The 12,423-nt window shown below is 41.4% G+C and overlaps 1 protein-coding gene across 1 annotated transcript in view; it reads right to left on the bottom strand.

Moving 5' to 3' along the window:
• Positions 1-12,423, bottom strand: part of NLRP7 (NLR family pyrin domain containing 7) — a gene marked incomplete at its 5' end in the record, with an annotated part of 24,247 nt that overhangs the window by 10,240 nt on the left and 1,584 nt on the right. Inside the window, 6 exons of the mRNA XM_023522735.1 lie at positions 1,400-1,567; positions 3,456-3,626; positions 3,935-4,105; positions 5,782-5,949; positions 8,002-8,172; positions 12,068-12,412. Of these exons, the coding sequence (XP_023378503.1) occupies positions 1,400-1,567; positions 3,456-3,626; positions 3,935-4,105; positions 5,782-5,949; positions 8,002-8,172; positions 12,068-12,412 (1,194 nt within the window). The remainder of the gene's footprint in view (positions 1-1,399; positions 1,568-3,455; positions 3,627-3,934; positions 4,106-5,781; positions 5,950-8,001; positions 8,173-12,067; positions 12,413-12,423) is intronic.

Genomic DNA, 12,423 nt, shown 5'->3' with positions numbered 1-12,423 from the left:
AAGCAACCAAAGTGCCCTACGATAGATGATTGGCTAAAGAAGCTGTAGTACATATATACGATGGAATATTACTCAGCCATAAGAAGAGATGAAATGCTGCCATTTGCAACAACACGGATGGACCTCGAGATAATCATGCTAAGCGAAACAAGCCTGACTGAAAAAGTTGAAAATCACATGATATCACTTGTTTGTGGGATATAAACCTAAAAGCAACAAATAAGCAGGACAAACAGAGACTCATGGACATGGACTATAGACTACTGGTTACTAGTGTGGTGGGAGACGATGGGGGAGGTAGATGGGGTAAAGGGGGTCAAATATATGGTAGCTGAAGGAAACTGGACTTTGGGTGGTAAACACAATAGAATATACAGATGTCAAATTATAATGTATACCTGAAAATTATATAATTGTATTAACCAATATTACCCGAATAATCTTAATTTTTTAAAAATATGATAAAACTTACCAGTGAAGCCACCTGATCACTTGTCTTTGTGGGAATGTTTTGATTAAGAATTCATTTTCTTTAATAAATAGGATATTTATTAAATATGTATTATATATATTTATTATATATATATATTTATTACATATATATGAATTGTTCATTCCATAAGGGGAAAATTGAATGTCCAAAGTCACAGCTAATACATATCAGATGGGATCTGAACCATACTGTGATGTTAGAACCCCTATTTCATGCCTTTGCTATGGTGCTGTGCCCTTATTCAGCCATCGAGAAAGATGAGCCCCACTCTTTGGATGCTGTGAAAATGCTTGCTCAGTATCTTCTCCAACTTCTAACTTAGGGGAGCTCAAACTTGAGTTAATATTGGAATCATCTGGGGGAAGCCTGGCCATTGAGGCTTTTAAGAGTCCTCAGGTACAGCCATGATAGAAAACAAAAGCACCCCATATGTCCTAGTGTTCTTTCTGGTCTCTGCAAAGCTAAGGAAGTATGTACATGACCCAGATCCTCTTTCCTTTAGGGTTCTTGTTGCAAAGTAGTTTTCATCAGTGAAATGCATTTGACTGAGACTTGGAAGAGAAAGTGAAGCAAAGTTTCATCTTTTTGATGGAAACACTACATTTCCTGAGGGTAGTTTCATCTATAGTTCCCTGGGTCCTAAGCTGGGACAGCCTCCTGTGTTCTAATCACTGGACCCAGCAGAAGCAGTACACTCCTGAAATCCACTTCACTGGAAGCCATCCCATCTACATCCCACTCCTTCAGGCCCTCTGAACAACTCTGTAAGCACCCAGTTACTTGTATGCAATTTCTGTAGGAGTTTGCTCCTAAAACTGGACCAGGAGTGATACTATTACAGTCTAGACCCCAAAATACCTCAGAGATTAGTTTCAAACTCCTTTTAAAAAGAACAAAAACACCTACCCCAGGTATTTGAGGTTACAATTTGGCTTCTTCAAAGCCTCGCAGAGAAACCACAGTCCGGTAGCTATGGGATTGAAGCCCAGGTCCAAGTGTGTCAGGCTGGAGTCTCCTTGGAGAAGCTTTGAGATGTGTTTGCAGCCACGTCTGGTTATGTTGCAGCACCACAACCTACAAGGACAATCATAAGAGAAGTCCGTTATCCCTCTGTGACACATGCCTTGTGAAGTAGCTGTCACTTATACTACCACACATCTCCTACCTCAAGCCATATGCTATCACATAGGCTTATTCATAACAACGTACAAATGGAATGGTGATTATATTATTTCCACTCTGCCTAGGTGGTAGTTGGTGAAACTGGCCTTTGATTGCCACCTTTTATTACAAAGAAACACACACATCTCCTTAGATACAGGTTTTCCTCAAATGGCAGCATATTGTATAGGTCAAGAGCTCAGGTTCTGGGTTCAGACAGACTCAAAGCTGAATCTGAGTCTTCCTCACTTATCTTCTGCATGGTTAGGTCTTTGAGATTCCATTCTCCTTATTTTTTTTTTATGTCTTATTTTAAGTCTTGTATTTAATTGCCCCGGCAGAATTGGGGCGCACCCAGAAGCTCAACATTCCTGGTGTCTTAGTGGCTGAGTTTCTAATTTAAATGCTATAGACTCTCTTACAAGTTTAGACTTCTACAAACTCTCCTGATGAGGAGGCCAGACCCTAGAGAAGGGTGGTCACATGGCACATTCAGGCAGGTGAATCTGAATTTGACCCTAATAGCCCCATGCCGGCATCATAGCAACAGAAGCTAGAGAACGTGAAGGGACATGACAAAGAGCAGATGAATATAAGGGGCCCAAAGACGCCATGCTTTGTATCATGCAAAAATCCTAAAATCACACGTGAACCTGCGGAGTTTAGGGAGGGAAACTGAAACAAAGTCTAAGATTATTTACATTCGAGCAGCCTACAAAATGGAATCTTGGTCCAACATCAACTTTACATATTTAAAGTAATAATCATTGACAACTCTGTTTATAGAGGGGGCTTCATACCTACTATGGGCAAGCTAAGTGGTGAAGCCTCGGTTTTCTAATTAGTAAAACTGAAATAAAGGTAACTATCACACATGGTTGTAAGTATTAAAAAGAGAATTCTTATAAACTTTAGTAGAGTCCCTGATACTAAGTACTTAAAAAGCTCCAGATATTTTTTTATTATTGTTTAGATGCCTTAATAAACTATCTTTTAAATAGAGCCATCTACATAGCAATATCATATATGAAATTTTATTTCTTCTAATGAATATTATTTAGGTAGAGATGCAATCATTTTATTTTCTCTATCAGCTCCTAGAAGCTGAATACTCATTTTTCCTTTTTAGTCTTAAATGATTGGGGCATGGCTGGAAGCTATTGAGATAACTGGCAGACAGGTTTTCTAGGACAGCAACACCCCCCAGAGAAATCAAAGCCAGATAGAATTTCTGAACAGAAGCAGGTCCCCAACTCCACACTATCTCTTGAGTGTTGCTCTTTCACCTGTGAGTCTAATGGGTACAGGTAGTTTGTGCTGGGCTTGTTCCCATGTGACAAGGTCAGCAAACTACAGCCTCTGGGTCAAGTCCAGCTCGCCACCTGTTTTTGTAAATAACATTTTATTGGAACATGCATTCCTTTACACATTCACATGACCATGACAGAATTGGACAACAGGAACAGATATCAAATGGCCCACAAAGCCTAAGATATTTACCTTCTGGCTCTTTACAGAAACATATAACTCAATCCATTCCCAACTTCAGGGAGAAGTATGCCATACGGACTCAGAAAATACACAAAACGGCAGACCTCAGAACCAATTCCCTAAACCAACTTCCTAGAATAGGAAAAGGCCGGAAGGTAAACTCTGAAAGGCAGGCAGATGTTAACACCTGTTTCTACATGTTCTTACATAATCTATACCAGGATCTGGCCAGATTCATTCAAGTAGAGTTATTAAACAGTCTCATCTGTCCTACATGTCACACACACACATACACACAGCAGGGACTTACACCAGGGTCTGTAGCTGACATTCGGAGTAACTCAAGCCCTCACACAAGAGTTTCACCCCACTATCCCCAAGGTTGTTCTTGGCCAGGCATAGGTGTGTCAGACTCTGGTTGACAATCAAAGCAGAAGACAGTTCCTTGCAACAAGCCCCTGTAAGGTGACAGTTTTCCAACCTGCAAAAGCACCACATCTGAACAAGACCATGAGAACATTTCCAAAGCCCAAACTTCTCAGCTGACATCCCTTCTTGTTAATCCTACACCCTCTCTATCTTGAGCTGGTGATCAAAGCCATGAAGGACCAGAAACAAAAGAAGAGCAAAGAAATTGCATGAGTCATCTGTCTAGGGCCAAGAAAGGAGAACCAGGTGTCTGCACCAAAAGGAGATCCCATATGGGTTGCCCTGAAAGTCTGGTGTCACCTCACTCTTCTCTAGGTAACTCAGATCTAAAATGAAGATGCTCCATAGAAGGAGACTTACGACAGCCTCTGCAGGAAGCACTTTGGGTGTCTTAGAGTGGCACACAGCAACTTGACTCCTGCATCCAGCAGCTCACTGGCCGTGAGGTCCAGGTACTTCAGGGACTGGTTGATTTTGAGGGCCAAGGAGAAATCATCCCACTGCTGAGGGATGTTAGAACAAGGCCCCAACCTGTGGGACACATGGGGACAAGTCATTCTTCTGGGAAGACAGAGAGGAAGACCCTGTCATCTGATTATGCTTCTTGAAGATTATGTCCTTGGTTTTCATCTCATTCTACTCCAGTTTGTATCCAATCCCAGCCTGATTTTTGGAGAGAGTTAATCCCCTTGGCATCTTCAAACATCTATCTGACCATTCAATCAATATCTAGCCTCATCTCTAGGAGAAAAAACATGTGATGCAATTCTGTGTGGAGTTTCACCAACACGACCTGCTATTTTTCACATCCAACTTTTTTTTTTTTAATATGATGACTTACCCTGCCTGAGTCTGTCCTAATCTCACTGAGACCTAGATATGTGATTCTGTAGGGGAAGAAACATTGAGGCCTGATACTCAAAAAGTTCAAATTCATAAATTACTAGGGAATATGCAAATTAAAACAAGGAGATAAAATTTGAGCATTAGGCAGTGAGGTCCAAAATTTATTGAGTCTAAGTGCAGCAAAAATAAGGAGAATTTGGAACTCTTTCTGTTGGTGGCAATATAAAAGTGACATGGCTATTCGGGGGAACATTGGGGCAACCCATTAATACATTCTATTAGGCTCAGAAACCCAGCTACCCTTACAGATGTAAATCAGAGTGTAAGACACTAGGACAAGCTTATTGTTTGGATCGTGATTCTGTCTTTTACTATGCCCCAAATCTTTGCAAGTGATTTAAACTTTGTGACATTCTCTTTTTTCCCTATCTGTACTTTGGGAAGAAACAATATCTTTATGTCAAGCAAATAAAGAATATAATCCATCAATATCCTGTGCCCATATTCTGGGATGCATGTCATAGGTAAAATTGGAATACTTAAGTGAGTGCCTTTCTTCCCTTGGAGCTTCATCTATTTCAAGGACATCATGAGTTTACTTAAGTAACTGGAATACAAGGTGGCATGTAAACTGTCTCAAATCATGTGAACATAAGTTGTAAATTCCATGTCAGCCATTTGTCATTTTGGAGCCTCAGTGTATCCACTTAGAAATGTCATTTATCAGAACTTTAGAGTAACAGATGTTTTTTCCAAATAAATGACAAACAGCACCATCAGAAATCATCAATAATGATAAACACTACCATTTCTGCATACAGATCAGCAAGGGTTTGAGGTCATTTCCAAATCACAAACCTGTGCCAGTAGCCAGAACCTCAGGTTTCTACTCAACTGAGTCAAGGGGAAAAAGTGGTATGCTAAAGATGGGTGATAATCAGAGACGTCACTCATTATGGGGTTCACTGAGGAAGGGGCTCAAACCCATGAGCCCCCAGGAACCTGGGCTTTCAATGCTTCTACAGCATTAGTGAGTGGCTGGTTAGGGTCGATGGCTGCTCTGAATCACAGCAGGAAGGCAACGTGCAGCCTAAAATACCAAGTCCCTAAGCTAGAGGATGACACAAAATTTGAGGTGTCTCTTTGCATTCTGGGCTCAGTGTTCAATGCAGAGGACAATTCAGTGCTGGATGGGGAAAAAGCAGAGGCTGAAACCCCATACAGGCTCTTCTGAGAATATGCTCCCCCTACAGCATGATGTCCCATCAGAGTGGCACCCTCTTCCATCTAGCTCACCCGGCAGCACTGCACAGCTCACAGCACCCTTTTGGTGCTGACAACAGTGATGACATGAGATCTACCTCAGATACTGCAGATTACACTGAGAGTGTTTCAGAGTCTCACACAACAGCAGCAGCATCTTATCACTGTGGACACTGCCTTCCAGGGTCAAGTGAGTAAGGGTCTTCTTACCAACGAAAGCCAGACAGAAGTCCCCATATGCATCAGCAGGGGAGACGTTTTTAATCCTAGGAAAAATAAAAAAGAGGGATTCTGTCTTGGGTGCTATGGATGGCTGGTGCTGTGAACACCTGGTAAGATGAGCTATCAAGTCAAAATGGAAAGGGGAAGATGGTCTGATATGCTGACTTGAAGGATAAGTCAGTGGAATGACAGCTGGAAAGGGAAAAAGGAGGGACTATGGATGGAAGTAGAAGGTGGTGATGGGAGGGAAGAGAGCGAGATAGCTAAGGGCTTGGCACACCCTTGTCTCTGCTCATGCTAGTCTGCAGATTCCCCTCCTTATCTGTTTGCATCATATAATTTCCTTCAACATTCAGCTCACAAACTTCCTCCCCTCCCCGTCAACACCTACTGACATCTTCTAGAAAGAATAAATTACTTCTCCATACATCCTCACATGGTCACCTGCATTTCTACAAAGCAGTTCTGATTTAGACTACGTACGTTATGGTTTCTGAGTTAGTAATGCATTACAGACTTCTCGAAGGCATGAACCATTAAGAGTTGTTTTGTTTTGTTTGTTTATTTTCTTGTCATCTAGCATATAATTGTGGGATTTTAAGTGGGATTAAAATAAATCTTAAGTGGAATATAATATGGGTTTTCCCTAACCAAACTGTAGGCTTCAAGAAGCAACTCAGCATTAGAAAAAGTTTCCTAGCACATGAACTGTGCCATCTCCTTCAACAGAAGAGTCAACTGACCTTATGGTATATAGTAATGATGCTAGCTCATAATTTATCCTGTGCACTTAGTAGGAGATAACAGGAGAAAGGAAACTTTCAGGGCCTCTTTTTAAAGCATGCTTAACGTACCCTAATTTGAGATGCAATCAATACCCACATTGCTGCCTCTTCTAGCAAACTCTTATTTCAGATCCTCACTTCCACTTGTTTTTAGAGCTTCTTAACCTGTTTCTATTTAGCACCTCTGAACCAGGCAGTAGTACATCCCTCTGCTGTGAAATATTCTTCTCCCTAAACTCGCAGTTGATCTTACAACCCTTTACCCTTCATTTAAAGACAGCGAGCATTCCCTGTGGCTCATCCAAAAGAAGCTTCAAAATTAAATTGTCAGCAGAGTCATAATGAGGGGGCCACCAGCTGTCCAGAGCCCCTTCCTTAATTGTCTTAAACTCTCAGTGGCACAAATTACAAATGTCTTCTCATGTAACATCTTACAAACCAGAGCAGTGTAAGTTTTTCAAGGCTACACAGAAGAAATTGATACCTTTGCTGGCACCAGCCCGCATTAGATTTTGTTGCTTTGCACACACAAATTCTATGGCATTTGGAGAAGCTATTGTCACCTGACACCAGCAGGTACAGTCAGTTGATGTGTGGCATAGCTATTAGTTCCAAGTTAATAGTACTACATTTTCAGGGGCTTCATTAAGGCTTCTAAGACATGTCGGCTTAGGGGAAATTTTCCACAAAGTATCTGTATATAGTTTTGAACAAAACTTATAAAGTTTATCCCCTGAACATATATTGGTTGGAAAGGGCATCCTAATAGTCACCTGCCAAGATGGCCCACATCGGCATTCACGTCTGCCAGAGCCATCCTTATCCAGACTCACTTCTCAACCCCACTCCATACACTCATTATAAGTTCTTTGTTGCCTCACTGACATGTTCTTGTGTATGTATTTGAAACTTTCCTCTCTGGATTATCTCCCCAGTTCCCACTCAGGTCTCCTTCTGAGATGTATCTGCCTGTTTCCTTTGGGCTGAGTTTCAAACATGCCTCATAGCAGATGCATGGGAGCACCTGAACTCTTGGCCAGATTTTATGACAACGACTTACTGTCATATGATCCAGATGCACCTATAGTGGATGTTTGCAGACTTCCGGACTCTTGGCCAGATTTCATAAAAATGATTCGATGTAATATATAATCCTCGCATTAGACACATTTAAGGATGAGAACCATTTCATTTCTTTGTATTCTGAGCACCTGGCTAATTGGAGCCTGGTCTGGCATTCCAACATTGTTCTCACATTAAAAAAAAAAAAAAGACCTGGGAACAGCTATTACAAGATGAGCTTCTACTTACACCACTTTCTGGAGATGACAGGTGACATGGGTGATCTGCTCACAAAGAATCCTCACGGAGGAGTGACTCAAGAAGCTTTGACCCACATCCAGAAAGCTCAGGTTCTTATTTGAACGGAACACAGAACAAAGATCTGTCCAGAGACAAAGAGCATGATGGTCTTGCTGTGACCTAGGAGAATGTGATAGACAAGAGCACTTGTTAAAAATGCTTATGGGAAAAGTAATGACAACCAGTAGGTCATTCCACAAAGGAAACTGTCAACAAAGTAAAAAAGCAACCCTCAGAATGGGAATAAATGTTTACAAATCATATCTGATAAGGGGTTGATATCCAAAATATATAAAGAACTCAAACAACTCAATAGAAAAAAAGTCCAATTATAAAATTGGCAGAGGGCCTGTATAAACATTTTTCCAAAGAGGATATACAGATGGCCAACAGATACATGAAAAGGAGCTCAACACCATCTTTTCATCAGGGAAATGCAAATCAACATCACAATGAGATATCACTTCACACCTGTCAGAATGGCCACGATCAAAAAGGCAAGAGGTAGCAAGTGTTGGCAAGGTGTGAAGAAAAAGAAACACTTGTGCACCATTAGTGAGAATGTAAATTGGTACAGCCACTATGGAAAACAGTATGGCAGTTCCTCAAAAAGTTAAAAATGGAACGATTGTATGACCCAGAATTTCCACTCTTGGGTATTTATCTGAAAAAAACAAAATCACCATCTCAAAAAGATATCTATACCCTATGTGAGGCAGCATTATTCCTAACAGCCAAGACATGGAGGCAACATAAGTGTCCATCAATGGATGACTGAATAAAGAAAATGCGGTACACATATACAATGGAATATTATTCAGCCATAAAAATGAAGGAAATTCTGCCATTTACCACAACATGGATGGACCTTGAGGACATTATGCTAAGTGAGATAAGGCAGGCAGAGACAAATACTATATGATCTCACTTATATGTGAAATCCTTTTTAAAAATTAAAAATTTAAAAACAGGAAGGAGGAGAAAAAATGGTGTAGATGATAGAGGCTCTGTTTATCCCTCTGGCGACTAAATCAAAGTTTTGATGGAAACAAGAAGCAAACAGCAAGGAAAATCACCTGGGATCTAGGTAAACAAGCCATACAACTAGGGAGAGGACTAAGAATTCACCCTGCAATGGCTGAAGTAGGACAGGGCTAGGACATGAGGTTGCCCATCCCGAGCAGCTGAGCAGGACAGAGGCAACAGTAGCTGCAGACACCTCTTAAAGGGGCCATGTCTGCAAATGGACTTTTGCAGTGATGGATCTCCTCACTCTGAGCACCAGCACTAGTTCAGCTGCACAGGGGGCACCAGGGACTTACATGGGGACACTGAGTTGTCAGAATGAGGGCCAGAGGCTAGGGTCTCTCCCAGACAGAAGTGCCAGGGGTATCCATTGTTCCTCTGTTGAGCCCTCCCCACTCCCAAGGAGCTGACACAGCGCTGTCATAGCTGAGACGTCATCAAACTGAATAACAGAGGTTGCTCCGCCCAGAGGATTCCCTGAACTCTGCCTCTCCCAGCTCGGGGCCCCACCTAAGCCATATCGAGGTGTATTCTCAGCGAGTCAGGTGCTCCTTGCTGAGCAGAGCCTCGACTCACACTAGTGGCAGCTGGCCTCAGTTACTGGCATGGCCTTTTGAGGCAATTATAAGCACAGCATCTGTGGATTGCTTGCTGAATCTTAACAGGTGGCCCAGAGAGGCAGACACTGGGGCTAAACTTGGCATGCAGCTGAACCCTTCTCAGGACTGTGCCACTGGACACCTACTACACAAAGCCATGCTATTGAGACAGGGAGACTTAGGAGCTTTGCTTAGTACGTAGAAACAGACACAGAAAGGCAGCCAAAATGGGAAGACAAAGAAGCAGAAACCATATGAAAGAACAGAACAGAGATCCAGGAGTAATAAATCCAGGAGTCAAGCAATCTTACAGATGCAGATTTCAAAACACTGGTTATAAAGATGCTCAATGAACTTAGGGGAAGTATAGATGAATTCAGTGAGAACTTTAACAAAGAGATAAAAAATATAAAAATGGAAATGGAAATTATAAAAGGGAACCAGTCAGATATGAAGAACACATTATCTTAGATAAAGAGTATATTAGATGGAAAAAAAACCAGTGAATAAAGAAGGTCAAACCACTGATATAGAAGATGGGGAAGCCAAGGACACTCAATGAGAATGGCAAGAAAAAAGAAGCCAAGACTATAATAATAATTTAAGGAGCCTATGGGACACTATTAAATGTAAAAATATTTGTGTCATAGGGGTACCTGAAGGAAAACAAGATGTTGAAGAGCTATTTGAATAATGATGAAAAACTTCCCTCACCTGATGAAGGAAATAGACATACAACCCCAGGAAGTTCCGACAGTCCTAAAAACCAGGAACTCAAAGAGGCCCACACCAAGACACATTATAATTAAAATGCCAAAGTTTAAATACAAAGACAGAATCTTAAAAGCAGCAAGAGAAAAGCAGTTAGTTATCTACAAGGGAGCACCCATAAAATTGTCAGATGATTTCTCAAAAGAAACCTTGCAGGATAAAAGGGCTCAGCACAAAATATTCAACATGATGAAAACCCAGGATCTACAGCCAAGAATACTTTAACCAGCAAAGCTATCATTTAGAGTCAAAGAACAGATAAATTCCCGGACAAAAATAAGCTAAAAGAATTTATCAACACCAAGCCCGTATTACAGGAAATGTTGGAGGAAATGTCTTTAAGAAGAAAAACATGTATCAAAAACATGAATAAAAATGGTAATAACTACATTCCTATCATAAGTACCTCAAATGGAAAAGAATTAAATGCTTCAACCAAAAGATAGAGTGGCTGAATGATAAGAAAACAAGACCCCTACATATGCTGCCTACGAAAGGCTCACTTCAGGTTAAAAGACACACAGACTAAAAGAAATGGGATGGAAAGAGATATTGCCTTAATGGACCTAGAGGGTATAGAGCTGAATGAAATGGGAAGGATAGAGAAAGACAAATACCGCACGATTTCACGTATGTGTGGAATCTAAAGAACAAATAAACAATAAAACCAGTAATAAACTCAGAGAATATTTTGAGGGCTACTAGATGGAGTGGGGTTAAGGGTGAGAAAAAAGGCAAAGGGATTAAGAGGTACAAATGGATAGTTGCAGAATAGACATGGAGATGCAGAGTGTAGCAACGGGAAGATGGTTAGTAATGTAACATGTAAGGGGGAAGAGGGGTACTAGATTTAGTGGGCTGACTGCTTTGCAAGTTATGTAGATCTCTGATTACTAGGTTGTACAACTAAAGCTGGTATATTATTGTTTGCCAACTATAATTGAAAAACACTCATTGAATTGTACAATGTAAATATGAGCAACTAATTGTCTATTATATTTCAATAAAGCTGGGGGGGACATTTAAAAAAGAATATCTGCTCAGAAACTTAAAAAAGTAGAAAAATGGAAAAACACACCAAACTCATAGATACAAAGAACAGATTGATGGTTGGCAGAAGCAAAGGTTGAGTGAAATGGGTGAAGGGAGTCAAAAGGCACAAACTTTTAGTCATACAATAAGTAGGTCATGGGGATGTAATATACAACATGGTAACTATATTTTTTTAAATTGGTAGTGAGGAAAATAGATGTCCCCAGGCACTCTCCATGTTTCATCCTGAACTCATGCCCCACATGAAAACTATGACCCTAAAACAGAAGGAGAAAGATTTTGGGGGGGAGGGGGGAGCACACAGTGGAGTATACAGATGCCATGGAATAAAGTTGCACATCTGAAATTTATGTAATATTATTAACCAGTGTCACTCCCAATACATTTAATTTTTTAAAGGTTCCAAAGCCTCCATTCCTGATATGAACATTGTGGTATCTACCTAGAATATAGAGCAGGCAGGAAGAAATTCCAGCAAGGAGGAAGACTGACCAGAAGCCAGAGGGAACAGGAGAGTGTCCCCTTCCCAGTAGAGCACCCGCAGAGCGAGAAGTGACAGTTCTTACCTCTCCACCGGAGTGTCTGATTCCAATGCCGTGTCACTCTCCAGGAATATCCCCTTTTCTACCTGCAGCAAGATCTTCTGCAAGTTCTGACAGTGCCTGAGGCAGAAGGACGAGTGCACGAGGTCCATTCTAGTCTTCACGCGCAGGGACACCTCCGTGACGTGGTCCATGGCGTCCCTCACGAGCAGCTCCTCCTGAGACTCGTGGAGACAGCGCATCACCTCGCTCAGGTCCATCGTCCAGAAGGGCTCGGACTTCAATAGCTCCTGTGCCACGCCGGTTGTCACCCGGCAGCCGAACGTGGTTTCCAACTCCCCGGCCATCCTCTCGTTCGCGAGGCCGAATAAAAAGCGGGC

Source organism: Pteropus vampyrus, unplaced genomic scaffold (assembly GCF_000151845.1).
Source record: "Pteropus vampyrus isolate Shadow unplaced genomic scaffold, Pvam_2.0 Scaffold357, whole genome shotgun sequence".
NCBI lineage: Eukaryota > Metazoa > Chordata > Mammalia > Chiroptera > Pteropodidae > Pteropus > Pteropus vampyrus.
Note: the sequence above shows the minus strand (reverse complement) of the source record. Positions and strands in the feature narration are given on the sequence as shown.